At 41.3% G+C, this 21,239-nt stretch overlaps 3 protein-coding genes across 4 annotated transcripts; 1 reads left to right on the top strand and 2 right to left on the bottom strand.

The window, feature by feature from the left end:
- Positions 1-708: 708 nt before the first annotated feature.
- Positions 709-11,532, bottom strand: LOC111664725 (uncharacterized). 2 transcript variants are annotated; one of them, XM_023419431.2, is made up of 17 exons: positions 11,146-11,532; positions 10,780-10,855; positions 8,556-9,302; positions 8,154-8,226; positions 7,623-7,965; positions 6,443-7,492; positions 4,831-4,911; positions 4,624-4,736; positions 4,451-4,509; positions 4,230-4,319; positions 4,080-4,123; positions 3,771-3,943; positions 3,230-3,300; positions 2,909-3,054; positions 2,636-2,780; positions 1,763-1,909; positions 709-1,670 (listed from the first exon to the last, which is right to left on the bottom strand). In XM_023419431.2, exons 3-17 carry the CDS (start codon positions 9,084-9,086, stop codon positions 1,383-1,385), a joined length of 3,354 nt encoding a protein of 1,117 aa, XP_023275199.1. In that variant the 5' UTR covers positions 9,087-9,302; positions 10,780-10,855; positions 11,146-11,532; the 3' UTR covers positions 709-1,382. The 2 variants fall into 2 exon arrangements, with proteins under 2 accessions (XP_023275199.1, XP_023275200.1); XM_023419432.2 differs by lacking the exon at positions 10,780-10,855.
- Positions 11,533-12,593: 1,061 nt separating this feature from the next.
- LOC111664726 (uncharacterized) lies at positions 12,594-17,387 on the top strand. The gene is made up of 2 exons (XM_023419434.2): positions 12,594-12,916; positions 14,282-17,387. Exons 1-2 carry the CDS (start codon positions 12,676-12,678, stop codon positions 15,868-15,870), a joined length of 1,830 nt encoding a protein of 609 aa, XP_023275202.1. The 5' UTR covers positions 12,594-12,675; the 3' UTR covers positions 15,871-17,387.
- Positions 17,388-17,497: 110 nt separating this feature from the next.
- On the bottom strand, positions 17,498-19,741 carry hcar2 (hydroxycarboxylic acid receptor 2-). Its single transcript, XM_023419637.2, has one exon. It carries the CDS (start codon positions 19,685-19,687, stop codon positions 18,797-18,799), a length of 891 nt encoding a protein of 296 aa, XP_023275405.1. The 5' UTR covers positions 19,688-19,741; the 3' UTR covers positions 17,498-18,796.
- Positions 19,742-21,239: the final 1,498 nt, after the last annotated feature.

Below are 21,239 nucleotides of genomic sequence, written 5' to 3'. Positions count from 1 at the left end.
GCATATTGCAATTACTTTGTCAGATTGTGATGAACCATTTCCACAGAAAAAATGTTTTTATATGTGATGTTTGCTGGGTTCTGTAGGATCTGTTCTAAACAGGCAGGTACCTTAATATCTAGAGAATATGATTTGTTAGACAAGGAATTTCTGTAGCACCACAATGCTTCATTTATAAATGTATATGGTGCATTGTGACACATTTTACCTTTTACTGCAGCTCCTGCAATTTGGATATTACATTTGGCCATATTGTGATTTCGATAATATTTCTAATAATTGTTTAGCCCTACAACACATGATTCAAAAGTTCAGGCACTGTTAATATATCTTCTCTTAATCACTTGGTGGGTCCTATCATGAATTGTACATATAATGATGTCAGCATGATGTAACAATTTGGTGTGTAAAGACACCATACAGTTCTTCATGTTGGCCACATGTTTTTCCTTCAAAGTACATTTTCTCATAAAATTAAAAGATAAAAGGCTGCACCCTGTAACAGACAGTTGTGTAATTTGAACCAGGGGTGGATACAAACACACACATTTGAACAAAATACGCTGTATCTGGCATTACAGCTCACGAAGCCTGTAACTGTGCAGTAAATGGTTGAATGACTGGTATTTGTTATACATTTAAAGACAACAAGTGAATTACAGACACTTAAGAAAGAAGTCTTCCATCACCAGACTCACCAACAATGAATGACTATGACAAGTAACATTTTATTTTTCCCCAAAAGAGAAAAAAACTACACAGCAGTTTGGAACTAAAACCTTCATATCAACAAGTAACAAATATGTAACAGTGGCATCACTGTCAACAAATCAACAATTTATGCACAATATTAAAAACAAAAAAAGTGCAAATAGGACTCCTTAAAACAAGTTTGTAATTAACTGACAGGACATTTTATCCCCCTACCATCACTGAGACATGTCCTGTACTACAGCACCCTCTTGTGGTTTACATTTTACAAGGCACAATTTTTGCCCGGAGCACATCACTGCCAATGAGACCAATTTTGTACTATTTTGAGTATAGTATATATTTTTTTAAAAACTGAATAAATTAGGGCCAGACACTTTGAGTCACTCAACAAAAGAATCAGGTTCTCCCCTCTATCGTGAGAGAGTCTGAGCGTTAGGGATTCCCTGAGGTTAAATTTTTTTTTTTTTTTAAATTGCACAAGATAAAAACGCAGAAAAACTCCAAAACAAAACAACTTCCTGAGACAGCAGTTTCCCTGCTTCTGTGCTCAGTGCTTCCACAAACTAGAAAAATCTGTGGTCCCGTCAGCTTGCAGAAGAAAAACAAATCTGCATTTTCATTTTCAAAGAGCCATGACTCAGTCGTATTATCTCTGAGTAAGACACCTTTCAGGCCTCTTTATTCCATCGAGGGATTATAGTCCTGCGATAAGTCCTTCTTTCAGAGATATTACGTCTGACTTTGATCACCGTCGGAGGAGCCAGCTCCAGCTCCAGAGAAGGGCTGGAGTGGGACTTTTTCAGCCCACCTTCCTCCACCTCTTCCTCCCCTACAGCTTCTGCACACACGGCTTTATCAAACAGGTTCAGGTCTGCTGTGCTCAACACGTCACTGCCTGTCTTCTCCACGCTCTTCCAGCTCTCCATTACCTGGATGTAAATCTCATAGCGACACATCTGCAGGGTTTGAGCAAGAGAAGCAGGGTCACTTTTTGTTTTTCTTTCACACTCGTATACACACGTTCTCTTTGTCACAACACCCTCTCTACCTCGTGCTGCAGGTACTCTGCTCTGACGCGATGCTCCTCCAGCTCCTTGGCTCTGGCTTTTTTGCCCTCTGGCAAGTTTTGCTGCAGGTAAGACAGGTCTGCTTTAAAGGACTCCAGCATTCCTGCATGAGACTGCTGCTGACGTTCCTACACAGGAAGTAGCACAGAGGAACAGATGAAAGGTTTCATGCAAATACACTTGATGCAAATCCTAAACAGAACAAATGACTATCAAGTATGATGAGGAACAGAGTCTGCAAAATGATCTGTTGTACTGTATTTAACAATATTTATCTGTTCTGTGCCTGTTGAATAAAGAACTAAAGAAATTTCCCATCATACTCCAGCTGCAGAAGTGAAGTGTTCCAGGAAAGTGTACAGTACAGATGTGTATCATGGAAAATATATTTCATGTATGGCATTTCTGTGCTGTATTAACTGTTATCAAATTTAAAATAAAACTCAATTCTTTAAATTATCCGCAGTGACCACTGTTCAGCAAAAGGCACGTAGTCTCGCTTTGATGGGTCAAAAGGGATTGTTCAAAAATACATATGTGACGGTTTTATTAGTTGTCCCTGATATTATTAAGAAGAGGCAAATGGAAACACGATTTTAGGAGGTTAATATGAACAGCTGTATATCATGGCAAAACATGAGCTGGTTTAGAAAGAGTTTTTATACCATGAACAACTAGCATTTTTTAAGCAGTTCATATAATTCATTGGTTGGCTGGTGGCTTGCTGACTAACATGCATTGGAACACATTTAACACACACATATTTGAACAGTGCAATTCATTAAAAATATGTAAAATAACTTGTAACTATGAAGAACTCAAAGCCTCCAAGAAAGAGAAGTGGGAGTGTGTACCAGAGTGTGAGCAGACTGCGAGGCGGGGAGGATCGGCCTGGAGAACTTCTTCTGGGAGCCGACAGCAGCGGGGAACGGCGGTGAGGAGTGAAGAGCTGAAACCAGGTTGATGCGGCTGATCCACGAGTTCATCTCCACTTTGGAACTGAGCACAAAACAAACAAGAGCTCTGACACTAACTGTTGGACTCTTTGGCGCGCGCGCGCACATAAACACACACACACACATACATACACACATATACATACAGATTCCAGCTGTGCTGTGACTTACGAGGCCTGAAAGAGGAAAACCCTCCAATCAGCCGTCTGCAAACGGAAGACGTTTGGCTTCTTGGTGTAATCAGCTGCCTGCTCGGCCAGAGAGTGGTGCACACTCACCACCTCCTCGATAGTCTGGTGGTCCCTCCTGTAATCATCCTGACACACACACACACACACACACACACACACACACACACACACACACACACACACACACAGACACACAGACACACAGACGCACGGAACAAGGGGAGATTACAGAAATGTATTTATAATCATAGACAATACAAAATTATTTTCACATAATAAAACCTGGAGCTGAGTTACTGACCTTCTGTAAGAAAAGGACCATTCCCCTCAGCACTCCAAAGAAAGTCTTCCAGCCTCTTTTCCCCCACGGAGCTGCAACACAGAAACATTCGTCAGGTACGTGAAGATTAGACACTAACGACACTGATGTCAAAGCCCCACACAATAAAAGACACTCACAATCATTACATCGAAATTCAGGTTTGTCAATTGTTACATCAATGGAGAGCTGAAGCTTCTTACTGGTTACAGTGTCCAAGACACATTGTTACTTGAGAGGTTATACAATCTCATTCTGATTTAACTGACAAAAGCAGGATGATATGGTGTGCTCACTATCCATTCAAAACATCAAATGGTGATTAATTAAATCTAATAATGGAAAATAAATAACAAATTAATTAATTAATGATAATGTAATGAAATTTAAAAAAAAAAAGAACATTAAATCTCACTACCACACTCTTCAAAATAAAAGTTTGGGCAAAGGCAAACATCATAAATTCTCAGGTCACAAATCAATGTTGTTTTCATGTACTTAAAATGCTCAACCACAGACTCACTGCGTTTGCCGTCAATGTCGGCATGGATCTTTCTCTGGAGGAATCCCTCTTTGACCACTGAGGCCTTTTTGTCATGAGGAACATCCTGGAAGGGGTTGGCTTTTGAGCGCAGCGGTGCACTGTCTCCTGTGTCTTCATCCAGCAACACAGAGCTTTTCAACTCCTCCTCATCACTTCAACACACAATGGAAGATTATTAAGTGCGAGATTAGACAAGTGAGGGATGTGACAAAGGAGGAATGGTTGAGAGAGAGAACAGATTTTTTTTTTTTAAATCAAGTGAAAGTGAAATAAGTACTGTCCACTTACACAGCCCACTCCAGCGGCTCACTCTTAATAGAATTGTAAAGACTCTAAAATGGAGATGGAGAAGAAAAATTCAAATGACATATTCACCAACAGGGACTTGACCATACTTCGATAAAATGTGTTCTCTGAAAGCTTCAATGAAGGCCTTACTTTCAGGAGATCCTTGTTGAAGTTTTCATCTTCATTCATCCCATCCAGGTTGGACACAAACTTAGCGGAGGACATGGATTTTCCTACATGCTGTCAACACAGACAAAAAACGTGTGACTGACTACATATCTCACAGGGATCAGCCGCTAATACAGTGCCAAGTCAAAACAAAATTTACAATGTCATCAATCACTTCTTTTACAGTCATAGATGTGTCTCACCTGTCCGTGCAAGTCAGTGTTGAGAAGCATCAAAGCACACGTCAAAGCCAACACAGACCCTGAGGATATATTAAAACAACTGATAATGACACATGCATCTGTCACGAGAGCGCTCACTGCTGTACCTCTGACCGTGAACCAAAAATATCAAGTGAACGGTGACTGACGCTCACCTGAAGAGGAGAAGGAGTTGGGGTTGCACTGATGGAAGCGGCAGGCGAAATGCTGCAGCACACGTTCCCTCTCCTGGCTCTCTCCTATCAGCACCACAACTTTCAGAAACGATCTGAGAGAGAAACCGTAAGTAAATAAAAAGATTATGAGATGTTTTATGAGTTTGTCATGGCATGCCATCCTAGCTCTACCTTTGTAATTCTCACCTCAGGGCATGATCCAGAGTTTGCCCAGTGAAGTCAAAAAATTTTAGGTATTCCTCTCCAACAGCCTGGCTGAAGTCATTACTGAACAGGGAAAAAAAAAACATTTGGTGTCAATATCATCATGACTTACTTAGAAATTTTATAATCTGTTTTATATTAACCAGAAGACTTTTCCAGGTCCACTATAAAAAATAAAAAAAAAACATTGAAGGGTCACAATATCTTCAACTCTACATCTCGTTTGGGACAATATGGTTTAATGCAGTTTTTAAGCTAAACTGGAAGAAAAAGAAGACGATGTGGTGCGGACAAAAAAAATCATGTGACCTCTTGAGTATGAGGAGGTCAGTGATCATTTCCCTCAACTCAAGCTGTCAAAAAAGGTCCATAAAATTGCATCATTTAACCATAAGGTCACATTTACGACAAAGGACTATTTTAAACTGTATCGATATAGTAAAAATAACCATAGTGTGTAACACAGACTTTCTGTAAGAAAGAAGATAACCGTGATGGCATCACCAGGGTAATTTTATCAGATTTTTGAAAGAGCATCCATAACCACAGGGGTCATTACACCACTGTTTTCCACAGGCTGAGCAGCCCTCACTGTGACACGTAAATTGATCTTAATGTGGAAAATCTTTCTAGTGCCCCTTTAATGTTATATGGCAGAAGATGGAATAAATAAGAAGGTGTTTATGTGGAAAAAATCACATAGTCCTCCGTGGGCAAAAGAGCGTCACTCAGTCTTTAAGGAGCTGTATATCTAAAGGAATCATTAATGTTGCTATGTTAATATTATTAAAAGTCAGATTTTATTGACATTTAAAGAAAAATAAAATATGTTAGGATGTACAATATGTGTATATCAAATGAAAGTTTGGCCCTGAATCATACGTCACATCTTGTTTATGTAGAAGCTTAAATACTTTAGTAGATGTTATTCCTGCTGACATTGAGGTTGGCAGATTAAAAAACATTCTGGAGACAAACACTGTGTACTCTGATTTGGGAGATGTGGAAAGTGAGTCCCATTTTCTTATAAATGTACTGTAAGATTATGACAGACAGTTAATTTTCCATGAAATACCTAGACAAAACCCTGAAATACTCTGGTGTATATATGACCAAACATGACAAAGGTTGTTTAATTTGAATGCGTTTCAGTTGGCTCACTTTTTCAAGAGCCTGGAAAAGAAGGAAAGATTTCTCCAGCACTACACACTGTAGTAAAAGTTTTGTCAGTGATATGGGAATTTATTGTAATAAAGTTCTAAAGATTTGATCGTGAAAGCTGGCTATTTATTTTTGGACTTATCTATTGTTTGAAGATGTTTACACAGCACTCGGGTTCTTTTTGTTTTGCCTGGGCATAGTTGTCATAGATTCACTGATGTTATCAATGTTTTCAATGTACATTATTTATAACCAACTCTGTGACTGATGTCGTGCTTGACATTTACTCCACCTGGGAATTCCCCACCGCAACAGAAAACAGTCTGCAGCTACAACCCAACTGGCTAGTTGTGGGTTGCACAGCAATGCCCATAATGCCATCACCCTTCAGTTATGAACAGACAGATTTAAAAAATTTAAAACATGCGCTTACTCTTTATCCAAGTGCTTCACCACATCTACACGTTGGATCCCGTCCAACTTATACAGCCTTTCAGCGAGGCGGCGGGCCATCTCTCTCTCCACCTCACCTCCATTCATATGATTCATATGAGGCACGGCTGTCTCAGGGGGCATGGGTTGTTCTCCATTTGCCACCACTGTTTGTACATCACCATCCTCCGAACCTCCTACTTCTTCAGCCTGATGTAGCATCTCTGCCTGTGTGCCCACCTGATTTAAATCAGCCTCTGCTGTCTGCTGTGTGACTTCAGTCTCAGGAGACAGCTGCTCTGTTGTTTCTGACTCATCTGAATTCTCTGGTTGCACAAGCTGCTCGGAGAGCATTGGCAGTGACTGCTCATTCTGCTCTGTCGGCTCAGTCTGTTCTGGCTGCTCTGCATCTTCGGTGTCTTCAGCTTCAGCAAAGACTGTCTGCTCTGACTGAGTAGACTCCTCTGTCTGCTCTGCAGTTTCAGGTAGGACGGGCTGTTCTGTCAGCTCCATCTGTGCTGACTGTTCCAGAGGTTGTGATTGTACTAACTGCTCAGAGTTTTCAGAGTGCTGCTCCTCTATTTGATGTGACACCTCTGTTTGGATCAGCTCGGGCTCTTCTGTCATTTCCAGCTGCTCGGACTCAGGGTGTTCAGGTTGCGGTGACGCCTCTCTCTCCTGTGAAGTTGTCTGGTCACAATCCTGTTGCTCTAAACAACTTATCTCCTCCAGTTTTTCAGTCAGCTCTAGTATGTCTTGTGAGTTTTCTATTTTCTCTTCATTTTCTGCCTCCTCTATTGATGCTTCTTCGTCGTTGTCCGCAGCCTCTGACTGTTCAGGGTCCACGTTATAATCTACATCTTTACACATTTCTGGCTCTTCAATTTGACCAGTGGGTTCTTCATGTAACCGTTCCAGTATCTCTATATCCTCTTCAGTTCCTGAGTGGCCACTTTCCTCTAAAACCTCTGTCTGTTGCAGATCACTTAGCTTATCTGGACTTCGGGTTAGTCCAGTATCATCAGATTGTAATGGCTCTGCAGAAACCTCCCTACAAAGAGTGGAGGAAACATGCAATGTAGTCAATGTTATATTTGCACACAATGCTGTGAAACGAATAAACATAATGAAAGCATTTACTTTTAGTACACACTTCCTGTTCCCCTTTTAATGATACTCACACATAACTCAGACAACTGACAGTTGTTGCCTCTTCACCATCTCCAGTACAGGTCACGTTTGTCACAATCTGCTCCTCTTCTTCTTTTTCACCTCCCTCCTCATTCTCTTCTTCAATCTCTACACCATTTGCTGAAGTTTGCTGCTCCTCTGAGTCTCCTTGTCCAGTCAGCATAAAGCTGGGCTCCTCCTGTTCCTCTTCTAGTTTTAAATCTACAATACTGTCCGCCTCATTCTCTGTTCCTTCAATCGTCTCAAGAGTATCAATTAAGTCCACAGTTTCAACAGGATCTGACGTTGATGAGTCTCCCTCCTCTTCTTCTGCGTCTGCGCTCAGTGGGATTTCTGGGAGATTTTGCAGAGAGATGTGAACATCACAGTTTTGTAGTAAAATCTCCCCTTCTTTTTCATTTTAATCAAAATACTCGAACCACTACACATGCAACAATAAACAAGAATCACAAGTGTATTCTCAAACTGAACAACAAATATAAAGACATATTTTTAAAGGTGTTGCTCTGAGTAATACGCACCATTGTCTAACAGCTCGTGCGTTGAATCCTTTTCCTGTGTCGCCGGCTCTTGTACATCGGCAGCATCACATGGCTGGAAATTGCAACACAGGGCCATCGATCATGAGCATGAAATGTGTGAGAAAAACTTGTGATCACCAGTGGGTTCATGAGTAGGTAGTAACAATCAGCCTCATCTGACTAACATGATGTCTGCTCTATTCCTCCCACTTATATTCAAACTGCTACAGTAACCCAAACATGGACCTAAAGTTTGAGGTGGTGAGGTTAAAGCCAAGCGCATGCTCAGTGAGGGAAGGTTTACTGACACAGGAAACTGTATCTAAAAGGTGTATACAGACACAGAAATAGAAAAAAATCTAAATAATGACAGTATTACATCGCTATTCATACAGTACTTACCTCAGAGCTGTTTCCTGTCCACTCTACATTGGAGTTCGGTAGCTGTGAATCAAACCCATCGAGTTCCTCTCTCTCCCCCTGCATGAGAGGCTCAGGCTCATTATCATCGTCAGATTGGTGAAGTGACAGGGAAGTGGTATCTAGACTCGTCATGCCACCATAATTCGGCTCATTCGCCCAGCTCCCGTCAGTCATGAGTGAAGGCGTCTCTGTAAAGGGATCGGGTATGTCCCACTGTACTGTGGCAAAAGAAAGCCGAGGACTGGTACAGCTCATGGAGCGTACTGGCCATATTATTTGCTCCCACTGTTCTGCCTCCTCAGGAGTCTCTTGTGCTGCCTTCAGGGTGAGATTGAGTTGATCTGTCCCATGTGCCTGGTTTATCTGCACCTCTGTCGCGCCCCAAACAATGGCCTCCTGTTCTCCATTGATGTACTGGTGCTCTGTAGAGGTCCATGAGTCTTGTTGGGGTTCCTGCAGGACTGAATCTGTATGATCTGGCAGAGAGGAACACAAGCTTTCCTCCTCCATTAGCGTCTCTCTCAGTTAGTTCCGTTTTTTTTTTCTTTTTTTTTCTTTTTGAGGTTTTTGTGGATTTTGGTAAAAGACGCTGTAGCTGTAAATGTTGCCTTATTACGAAATGTCTTCCTCTGCTATATGAAGTTCATTTGGATGTTCATTTTGTAAGGCTGCATAAATCTGAAATCCCAAGTCATGTTACAACTTCCAGCGGCGCCATTCACAGATCTGTAACAAAAGAAAGAACCCATTAATGTTCAAAAATATTTAACCACACCCCCATGTTAAGCAGAGCAAGAAAAATGAGCTCGAATCTTGGGTCAGACAGGCTCAAAGACCCTGATGTTGCCTAACAAAAACCAAACTGTTCTGTTAAGCTAACTCTTCATGAACTCTCTGAATGCCACTTTAAAAAAAACTTTTCGGGGAACCTCCAGCAGGAACATCTGATAGCTGATGGACAAAAGAAGCCATTCATAACCCTCTACTATATTTGGTTGTAGAGTGATAGGGATGAGCTCTGTATTTTTCTATTCATCTGTTAGAAAGAGTTGATTTAAAACTACAGAGGACAGCATTTGAAATTACAAACATCACTCTGACAAAAATATTCCACTGACCCACCACGTAATCTAGTTTTAGTCCAAGATTTTTTAGCCCATCACGATCATTTGTCAAATTTCTTAATTTCTTGGCATGGCATTGCAGATGTGCAGTGCAACAAACTTTGAGTGAAATGTCACAAAAGCTTGTTTGCACTTCCTGACCACAGACGTACAAAATCAGCACAGCAAGTGAGCAAGAGAGACAGAAAGAAAGAGAGGCAGAGAGACAGAGGTGTATGTGTGGGGATTAAGAAGGGAGGCAGAGGGTGGGGTTGAAGGGTTGACTCTGGTGAGCAGTTTAACTGTCTACGCCTATGTTTATCATTTTTATCATGGTGCTGCACAGATGATGGATGAAGCCGTGTTGAACCCTAAACTTGTAGCCATGGTGTGCTGTCAACACAAACCGAGGGCATCTTTTCAAATGAACAGTGAAACAGTTATGTCAACAGTTAAAACATCATCTTATTCTTTTCTGCTTAATGTAATCTTAGATTTGATCGCAGATTCATCTATTTCTCCATCTCTCTGTCACACTTTTTTTTCTATACCTATCCGTCTGTCTTCATTATTCTATTCACGTCACGTAACCAACATCCGGGACAGACTTTGACCACATTTCCTGTGTGGGTGCTCATTTCTCAGTTCCTGTCAGGGTGCAACAAGTGCTACAGTATATGTTCTAGAGTTAACAAGGATTAGCAACAGAGGATCATCTGTAAACACTGTGTTGGAAACAAAATGCGGAGATACTGAAACTTTACAAACTGCAAAGTGTAAATGCAAAATTGTCTCTCTTGATGTTTCCACTTTAAAAGACTGAATTTCAGAATAATTTGGGGCATTCCAACATTATCCAGCACTGATTATAATCTCTTACAGCTCTTTCAAAAAATATTGAGCGTTTCACATGATAACATGGTTAATCTTCTGTGTGTGATGGTATCTTTGGCAGCATTGTTGATACTAAAAACTGTAGCTGAATGCTCGAATGACTCTGGAGATCTCCAGAAACATTTTTCAGGATCAAAAGAGAGAACAAAAATAAATCAGGACACTTTCAGGCAAATATAAAATTGCTCAGACAAAATGCAGTTTACCTTAAGTGCAGATCACCATGAGAAGCTGCTAACAATGCATGGGGAGCTTTTACAGCAAGTCACACTGGAGAGGATGCTTAAAACGTGAAAGCAGAAGTACAATATATATTTTAAAAACATCCCAGAGAGAACAAAATAAAAAGAGGAACACAGCCACTCTGGGTAAAGTGAAAGTTGTGAAATGAGTTATAAATGTATGCATGTGCAATAATAGAATTTGTCTACAGAGGATAAACACTGCCTAGTATTTCATTCATTACTATCAGTGAACATGACACAGACATAAACTTGAACATTTTCAAACCTCAAAGAGCTAAAATAAAATCTCATTAAGAGGAATCTTTTCAACTGTGATGCATGACTTACCCCTTCCAGGCTCTTTAAAGCAACATCATATGATCAGCCGGCTTGTGAGGTTTTAAGTCAAGTCTTGTGGGAGGGTAAGACACACCACTGTGTTACACTGGGTTGATACTGCTGTCAAAGAGCTGTGCCTTTACAGACACATTCATCCACACACACGCATACAAATACCCCTCAGTTGATTGTGTCTGAACCTGCTGCGCACAACAAACCACCCTCACATCCGCTCTTTTAAAGGCAGGCAGCCTCTCAGTTTGTGGTGTCGCATAAAGATGCATGCAAGTCACAAGTCCTAGTCTGGACCAAGTCGTCCCCCCCCCACCCCCCTTCCTGTCCATTTTGGAGAGATCAAGATCAGACTTCCGTCAACCTTCGTCCTGTTCGCCTCTCTGCAGCTTTGGCTGGGGGGGAAAAAGGGTGAGTATTTAGAGGAGGGTAAGAAGGAGAAAGCTGCTGAATGGCAACAAAGAGGAAGAAAAAGGTACATTGTGATTGGCAGATGACTCAAGAGCTCAGAGACACCTGAGAGGCCTCGGCCCACGCCCACTGCCCTGCAGGCATGCAAGCATACATATAGGTCAAGTGACAGGAGTGGCTCAGTTTCTTTCCTGCAAATGAAAACAGGAGCAATGTGGTAAAACCAGAAGTTGAACAGATTCAATGTGCACGTCATTAGCTGAGGGGTAATGTAGGTGTACTTCCTGGTTTCTGGCTGTGCATAGAAATTCCTTTAACAACACTGCACATTTCTTTTACTATTACAATTATTATCATCATAATTATATTAGATTTATTTTTTCATTTTGCCTGTTTAATTTCGGTAGCTAACCACTTAAAGACAATAAAAACAGTTTGAGCTTTACTGACAGATTAGCACAAATAACATTATTTACATGATTTGCCTCAGTTACAAAATCATTAGCAGCAGCATTTAGCATCATTTTTAGCTAAACTAGTAGCATTTTCATACAAATTATTACTATTAGCACTGTTATTAACTTGCTGCAATTAGCTATAAGTACTTTAACTGGTTGTAGAAGCCTTTAGTTAACTTAGTAATATTACGTAACGTCGTTATTCATCACATGTCCATCATTACTAGCTTTTCTATTGATATACCTAAGTGTAAACAGTGTCATTAGCACGACTAGCATTCAGATAAACGTCGGTATTAAAACATTAGCATTACCTAGCATTAATGTGAGCGTCCTTGCTAGTAGTTGTTGTAGCTGGTTTTGTAGTAGTGGTACTAGTGGTATTATTAGTAGTAATCTAATAGTGCTGCTGTGGTTTTGCAGTTTTTCTTATTGTTATTTACACACCATCATCACCGTGATTATTTGTGTGGGTCACAGTAACGTCTGCCGGGGCCCAAGTTAGTCCAGCGGTCTCACGCCACACCGCTAGGGGCGCTGCGGGCTGGCCTGGGAGCTAAAAGGCAGCTGGTCTACACCGTCACTCTCCTGCGCCTGTCCCCGCTTTGTTTGTTCCGCACACGGCAGCAGAGCAGCCGCACACACCCACCTTATTTGTATGTTTTTTTGTTCCAGATACTTTCAAAATACTTTCAGGTCGAACATGGCAAACGACCTGAAAAATTTCCTGGAGTCGTCTCTGAATGAGATCTTCAAAGCCACAGTGAGCGACATCCTGGACTCAGTGGACCGGACCCTGTCTGAGTACCAGGGAACGATACACAGGATCGAGTCTGAAAACGAGGGCCTGAAGAGGCTGCTGCGTGCACACAAGAGCAGGGAGTCTGCAGAGAGAGTTGGTAAATACAGTGCAGCTTCATGCAGTCACTGACCTTTTTTTTAAGCTTGTCCGGCAGAGTCAGCAAACTGTGGCCGTGCATGTCTGTTTATGTAGATGTAAATTAAGGTAGCAGTACTACTGTAAACAGACAGCAAACAGACGTAAACAATGCTGCATTCACTTCGTTCAAAGCTGATTAATCAACTGAAAATTAACCGGCAACTGTTTTGTCAGTTGATTAATTGTTCCAGTCATTTTTTAAGCAGGTTTTGGGCTGTTGGTCAGATAAAACAACCAATTTGAACACATCATCATGGCCTTTTTTATAATTACCATTTTATTATTTTCTGACATTTTGTAGACAAATTGTTAATTGAATAATGAAAATAAGTGTTGGTTTATGAGGTAGGAAATAGGCTTAACAATGAATGTGTAATGCAGGACTTAGTATACTGTAACAATACTATCACAATATCCTGCCTGTACTAATGATTGTAGTACAGCATAAGTACATGGTCCCTCATAAATACATTTAGTAAACTAAACTAAGAAGTAATTCTTCAGTGCACACTAAATCACAATATATGTGTTCCTGTAATGTAACCCTAAAATGTCAGTATCATTTTTCAAACATCAATCAATCAATCAGCTGAAATCAATCACACTTTTTTATTTATTGTATTATGTAGAAAAACCGGGCCACAGACATAAAGATTACGTGTATGTATGAATGGAAGGAAGGATAATATTTTGATGAGCTTCACACTATTTTTTTTTTAATGTTAAACCTACTAGTAAGAAGTCTCTTCATTATGTTTATTGTCAGCTTCGTTTCAGTTTTGTCACTTTTGTTTTCTGGCCTGCAATGCCACTCAGTTCTACTTCATGTCCAGCTGCAGCAGTCAGCTGTTTTCAGAAAAAAAAAGATGTAACCTAGTGTACACTATTTGTCTAGCCCCAAACTGATAAACAGAGAAAGATAGCATCTAGCTGGTGAACATGGTGGAGCATTTAGCAACTAAAGAGGATATTTCCCTTGGGATTTAGTTGAGACAAAAACAGCTAAACAGAGAATATTGGCGTTACATTTGTTAGGTGGCCAGAAACACAACTCTAAATTAATGCATATGTTGTTTTTGATATGTAAAAAAAAAAGCAGACATAACTTAATGTGCCAGTGTTTTGAGCTTGTTCTGCTGTGCCCCAGTGGCAAAAAAAAAAAAGTGAATGCAGCTTTAATTTATTATGATCCTACAGTGTCATTCAGTGAATTTTAAAGTACTGCTATCAACTAATCAATTATTTTAGTTAGTTTAGGACATGCATAACTCAAAGTCACAGTCTGTGCTGTTAAGCTCATTATTTTGGCCTTGAATTTTCACAGATACCCTTGAACAAGATGCCACAGAAAAGCTTTTGACCTCAGAATGGAGCAGCGGTCCGATCAGCTCCACCCAGGGCACGTTCAAAATGTCCATATGCAGCAGTGACAAGAAGAGCTGCAGGAGGAAGCACAGAGACAAGCTGCGGGATAGCATGTCCCCTGCCTCCTTCTTTCTACAGACTAATCAAAATGTTGAACAACCATGCGTGAACACCTCAGAGGTATGTATGCCCACACAAACCTTGGTATCTGTAAAAGCAGAGCCTGGCTTGGATGAAAACAGTGCTATTGACCTCTCCCAGCCTTCATCTGTTCTCAATCTGACAATGAGGCCCGTAAAAGATGAGAGCACAGAGGTTTGTTGTGACAGTCAAAATGCATATGCACCTCTGCTGCCATCTTCAGGCGCTGAACAAGACTCCAGGGGCAGCGACAGTGAAGTTAAAGTCACCATCATTTCCGACAGCCACATGCAGGATGGACAGTCCATTAAGACAGAGGAGGAGGAGCAGAACGGGGTGTTGCAGTATGGTGATGATGACAGTTTCTCTAAGCAGGACTTGAGATATTACCCTGAATCACAAAGAGATCCTGGAGGGGCGAGCAGAGAGGTTTCGGAGCCAGAGGTAGAGACACATAAGGTAAATGATTCGCCCGCTGTTCCTGCTGATGAGTTTTTGGAGATCCGTGACAACTTTTTGCGCTGTCCCAGCTGTCCCAAAACATTTAGTCGAGCAACCTCGCTCAACATTCACATGAAGACTCACAGCAGCGAGAAGGTCCACAGCTGCAGCTACTGTGGTAAACGCTTCGGCCGGGCTGATCTCCTCAAATCCCACAAGCGTACCCACACAGGAGAAAGACCCTATAGCTGCAACATCTGCAGTAAAACATACGCGCATCCCAGTCAGCTCAGGATACACAAACGCATACACACTGGAGAGAAACCGTATTCCTGCTCGCACTGCGGGAAGCGCTTCAACGAGCACAACCAGCTCAAAGTCCACTTGCGGACTCACACCGGGGAGAGGCCTTACAGTTGCCAGGAGTGCGGCAAAACCTTCAGCAACGCAGGAAACCTGCGTATACACGAGAGGATCCACACTGGCGAGAAGCCGTACTGCTGCGCTCAGTGTGGGAAAAGGTTCAACGGATTGGGTGACCTCAAAACGCATTACAGGATTCACACTGGAGAGAGGCCCTACAGCTGCGAGCTGTGTAAGAAGACCTTCAGCCAGGCGGGCCACCTGACCATACACATGCGGATGCACACGGGAGAGAGACCGTACAGCTGCAGTGAGTGTGGCAAGAAGTTTACGGTGGCCAGCAGCCTTAAACTGCACCAGAGAACTCACACGGGAGAGAAGGAGTACAGCTGCTCGTACTGCAGCAAGAGCTTCAGCAGGTCGGGCCACCTGAAGAGACACGAGCTGGTCCACACCAAAGAGAAGGTCTTCCTCTGCAGCCAGTGTGGAAAGACCTACACGGACCAGTCCTCCCTTAAAAAACATTTGAAGATGCACGCGGCCAAGGAGCAGAAGGCTCAGTGCAAGGGAAGCACCAGCAAGGCTGAAACAAACCCAGTCTGACCGGCGGCCTCTGAGACACTTTCAGACACTGATAGAAATACGAACCAAATTGTTAAAGTTGAATAATATAAAAGCTAAGATTCAAAATCTACTGACTACTTCGAAACCACACCTCACAGCCTACATCTGCAGATGGAGCTCGCTTATTTGTCACGGAGATGATGGAGAGCACTACATTGTTGAAACGGCAAGGACACTGAACACGAGGATGAATGGACACCAGAAACCAGCTGTGTGATGAGTAACAGATTCCTGAGTTTGAGAGGTTATCAGACGCCAAAACACTGCACTGCGGTTTATAATACTATGCATTTTTTCCTGCTGGAGCTGCAGTGGCCTCATTGAGATGAATGCCGTCTTCACACAGGGGCACTGTCGGTCTGAACACAGTCTAAAGGTGCGTTAGATTACTGTGTAAAGTCAACATTGCATTTTCTACTGTTTACTGTGTGATGGTCATGACAAAATATTAAATAGTTGCCGCTGATGGAGTTGTAAAATCATCAGAAACTCTCGTGCAGTGGTTTGATGTCTGATAAACCACCAGGACTTCCTGCATCATAATTCATTGTCTCCCTGATAGCTGTAAAAAGACACCCCCACTAATGTAGCCCCCTGTGCTGTTTTAACACAGGGCCGACTATTTAGCAATGATTACTTATTTGATTTTGATTGATTAAGTCTAATATTCTTCTTGTAGGCATCTCTCTCACAGTGTAAGAGACACAGGCAGAAGAAAAAGGACTCTAAAATAACGTTAAAACCTGCTGTAGGTTACCAAAATATTGGTTATATGTTTATGAAATGCTTTACAAGAAAATAAGAATGACTGAATGTCTGTCAGATCGCCAGGGTGTGATCGTTCACCTTGCAGATGTGTCTTTGAGCAAGACACTGCATACCAGGTCCAGGTTTACGTTCTGTTGTCCTGACCTTTGACCTTCCTGTGAGAGAAGAAAATGAAAATTTCCCTACAGGGTTGAGTAAAAAAATTTGAATCTTAATTGTTTTAGAAGTAAGGTGCTTCTACATACATTTATACACTTTGTAGCCAGAGAGTTAGAAATGTTGTACCGCTCAGTGATGTAAGGTGAAGACCATTAATATAATGCTGTATATAGCTTTAATTATACAGTCCGCTGTCTGATCTATTGAACTGACAAGAATGTATTTGTGTAATGATATTACTGAAAATAATGTTACTGCAAACATTCAGTATCGAGCGACCAGCTTTCAGTAGTGTAAGCCATGCTGATCTCAAATAATGTCGAGCTTCTCGTGGAGTTGTTTTAGGTTTTTCCCTGTGATACCATCTCTTACCATGAATAATGTGCAAGTGACACACGCTGGAGTAAAATCTCATGTTCATGATCATAGGGCTACTGTTCATTGTGGCAACTGGTTGATATACCTGCATAGCAATGTATATTAAACTGAGTGTTTGCTACTAGGATTTTATTGTGATTTACTTCTGTGTGATTTGTGTCTAAATTAAAGAGAAAACATTAACCAAAACATTTTTTTTGTCTTATTTACACTTTACAGATCTGCTTTTATTTAAAAGTAAAGGCGATGTGCAGGAATATAATCTTTGATTAGTACAAATACATTCTGTGAGGTTTTTTTTTTTTTTTTTTTTTTTTACACATTTGTTCCAACCAGAAAAGAAAATATGAGTATACACATTATATAAAAGTGCCTCTCTCTCACTCACACACACACACACACAGACAGAGAAGTACAACGGACGACACTTAATAGTCCAAATGAGTGTTGCCTAACCATAAATCCACAGTTATGGAAATTAGACAGAAATTTTTTGATGCTCTGATGAACCATCAGATGTTTCAGCAGCATTACATCTTATAGATAGAAAAATGACGGCATGACAGACAAGAACGCTACATGTTAAAAGTTAGCCGTCTCAGTAGCATTATGAAACATGCTTGGATCGCAGGTCCTTGAGGTGTGAAAATGTAGCATATTACTGGGAGGCATTTTGAAGGTTCAGTTCAAATGACAAATGAAAAAAGGCATATTTTTCTACCCAACTCTAGTGCGGCCTGTCTAGTGATGTAGATAGTTTTAATTTACATAGTAGACTGAGATTTCCCCAGTGCAGCGGCGATGAATGGAATTCATTATGTGTTCAAAACACGCTGTCAGCTGTTTTCAGAGGAACTATTTCTTCATTATAATGAAGCTATCCAAGGTCTGTGGATTATCCAGAGTAACCAGGGCATTATTCGGGAAAGACAAGCGTAATCTTTGAATGTTTTAATCAGCACAAAATAAATTCCATTCCATTTCTAATTCTCAGGGCTGTTGAGGCAACTAATGATTATTTTCATTATCAATTACTCTGTCAATTATTAATTAATTGCTTTGTCTGAAAATTGAAAAAATATTGTGGAAAAGGCCCGTAACGATTTCCAAGAACCCACAGTAACATCTTGTTTTTTCAGTTTGAAAACCAAAAAATATTGAGTTCAGAGGAATATCCTCACAGCTGAGCAGTTGGACGCAGCTAATATTTGTAATTTCATGCTTGAAAAATCAATCAATAATCAGAATAGTAGAAGATTAATTAATATTGATCAACCACGTTGATTAATTGACTTATCCCTTCATTTCTAGTATCTCTAAAAGTGAACAAAAACAACTCAAACTGTCTGTATGGCTTCATACCACCAGAGTTCACTGAGTGCTGCTGCTGATTATGTTTGTGCATATTCTCTCATAGTTAAGTTATCATAACAGACCCAGACCCTAGGACCACTGCACAGTACATATTTTATTTACTGGCATATGTCAATATCTAATAAAGCAAGAACATAACCTATTCTCATGTATTTCACTACATCAACGCATTTATACAGCAAACTTTTGTAGTTAAAAAAAAAAAAGGAAAATATATAAAACTTCCCTATTGGATATGAGACGTGCTGGTCTGACAACAGTTGAGGCTCTGTGGCAGCTTTTCTTTGGACAGGTAGAGCATGGGCTGGATGGTGCTGCTGAAGTCCATCAAGCCGAAGGCGACATAGTGAATATAGCAACGAAACACATCGGGAGAGAAGTAGTCCTGGAAGGGGAACAACGCGACAGGTGGGAAGTAGTTGAACACTATGATGGCCAGGATGATGAGGACCATTTTGAAGGCTCTCTTCTTCACAGGATGCATCTCGTCTCTGCCGGGCCCGGACTGCCGCAGCGCCCAGAGAATCGCAATGTTGCAGAAGACCATGAAGGCGAACGACGCAAGGATCATCGCCGTGAAGACCTTCTCAAAGTTGACAATGTTGCCTACACATTTAGCAGCGGCGTAGGCCAGAGTGATCAGCCAGACCACCATGGCCAGGACTGCTCTGTGCTGGCGGTCCTTGAGCTCGGTGAAGGTGATGGGATGGACCACAGCTACGTAACGGTCCAGGCAGATGCAGGAGAGGAAGAGTGGTGAGGAGTCTTTCATGCCGTAGAAGAAGCGCAGGACGTACCAGGTGCTGCTGGTGGTGAGGAAGACGATGTTGGCCAGCTCCAGAGGAGGGATGAGACAGAACAGTACGTCCAGAATCGCCAGATGAAGGATGAAGATATCTGATGTGGAGGAGTCGCCCTTGTTCTTGTGGATGAGCCACAGCACCATGAGGTTGGCCGGGATGCCCAGAAACATGTTAATAAATTGCAGGGCCAGGTACCAAATGAGAACAGCGGGCATGTCTTTGCAACGCTCGTACACTGTTTTCTCTTCAAAGGTGTAGTTGAGGGGTCTGTGAGAGACGAAGAGCACGGAGGAGTTGATGTATAAAACCTCCATGACGGCCAGATCAGAGAGTGAAGTGGACAGAGGACACCAGCCGGAGGAACAGAGATCTGTCAGACAAACACATTAGGTTCTGTTGTTAGAGACAAAAGACAAACTAACACTGGTTTGATACTGATAAAACTGATAAAACATGAATATTTTGATGTTTTACTAAACATCATTTGTGTTATTGTGATATCAGAATTTAACTTAAACGTGTTGCTTTTCTTGGTCTTAAAGGCAACACAATAACTCATAACTTCTAAAGTGTAACGAAATGAAAGTGTTCCACTGTTTCTATTGTATGTCTGTCAGAGGGCATATCACACATTAACTCATTAATGCTGGGGCTCTGAGTCAGCTCTGCTCTGTCTCTGAGTATCAGTGTTAGTGGTAGTGAATTCACACCTTTAATTTGCTCTTCCCTTAAACGGCCTCTGCTAAAAAAAAGAAATGCTCCACTCACTGAGCAAAGCGTACTCATGATACAGTAGACTACAGTAATAATAAAAGTATAAAAAGTTTAAGATAAAAATGATAAAGAAAAACGTATATTTTAACAGTTGATGTAGTGGATCAAAAATAAAAAGGCGACCATAAGATAGTGTTAATTCATTAGTGGAATAAAAGCTGTTGCATTAAGAAAAAAAAATCCCTCTTAAGATACACAATTAAAGTGCATTTTTCAAAATGTACATTATTTTTTCATCGAGTTTTGTTTTGTAAATGAAGCCTCTTACCTTTATGTGGTAATTAGTGTTCCACTGAGCTAATCTCCTCTGCCCTCTAAGTTTCACCGTCACATTGATTCCCAAGCCCATTTCTTTTTCAGAGAGCGCTGTAGAGCTGTGTAGGCCACACAGTGACATGACTACATGTTGAACGTGACTTTAAAGGGCTCACAGAATTGTTTGCAAGTGTTCCTACATGTTTCCTCCGGGTCAACATGCGGCATATTCCATTATCTCTGTATCTAAGGGTGACATGTAAATGTGCAACCTGACTATGAACACAGCGTCATCTTCTACAGAAAATTAGAACTAATAAAGTCTGTGGTGCCAGATTATTGCCACAATAAAGGACCTGGCTAGAAGAGGACAACATTATTCACCCAATGCAGAAGAGACTCATGAAAAGTGGCAGTGTTTGTTTTTAAATGGAGAGGTCAGGAGTTATCGTTTTATGCAAAATGACACTCACCTGTTCAACAGGATGCTGCAGCTCCTTCCTAACGTGACTGGTGTCCACACTCTCCACCTAATCCTTGCGACTCCTGCTCACATCTGACCTAGTGTGATCAAATGCTGAGCCCCTCTCCTTAAAATGAATGGAAAACATCTTTTGGAAAATGACCCAACACTTCTGGGATCCTGCTCCATCTGATCATCCAATCGCAGCGTCGAGACGAGGGTGTGGAAGCTGAAGATCTCCCCCTGGATGTCATAATGTCTTGTTTGGCCCCTGTACATCCATCGCACCTTAAGAATGAAGAAATTAAATAATCTTTAAACAACGAGGAGGATAATCACTTAAATAGTGTGAAAGTGTTAAAGTGAGTGGTGGG

This window comes from Seriola lalandi, unplaced genomic scaffold, assembly GCF_002814215.2.
Source record: "Seriola lalandi dorsalis isolate HSWRI2012SDOR001 ecotype SW California unplaced genomic scaffold, Sedor1 jcf7180002054606, whole genome shotgun sequence".
In the NCBI taxonomy this organism is placed as follows: Eukaryota; Metazoa; Chordata; class Actinopteri; order Carangiformes; family Carangidae; genus Seriola; species Seriola lalandi.
The sequence above is the reverse complement of the archived record's forward strand: the minus strand, read 5'-3'. Positions and strand labels throughout refer to the sequence as shown.

Coding starts and splice junctions, on each gene's coding strand:
- hcar2 (XM_023419637.2), bottom strand. CDS start 19,687: ATGGAGGTTTTATACATCAACTCCTCCGTGCTCTTCGTCTCTCACAGA.
- LOC111664726 (XM_023419434.2), top strand. CDS start 12,676: ATGTTTTTTTGTTCCAGATACTTTCAAAATACTTTCAGGTCGAACATG. Junction 12,917..14,281: donor GGAGTCTGCAGAGAGAGTTG/GTAAATACAGTG, acceptor GAATTTTCACAG/ATACCCTTGAACAAGATGCC.
- LOC111664725 (XM_023419431.2), bottom strand. CDS start 9,086: ATGGAGGAGGAAAGCTTGTGTTCCTCTCTGCCAGATCATACAGATTCA. Junction 4,737..4,830: donor ACTCTGGATCATGCCCTGAG/GTGAGAATTACA, acceptor TTTCTCTCTCAG/ATCGTTTCTGAAAGTTGTGG. Junction 1,910..2,635: donor CGCAGTCTGCTCACACTCTG/GTACACACTCCC, acceptor CTTCCTGTGTAG/GAACGTCAGCAGCAGTCTCA.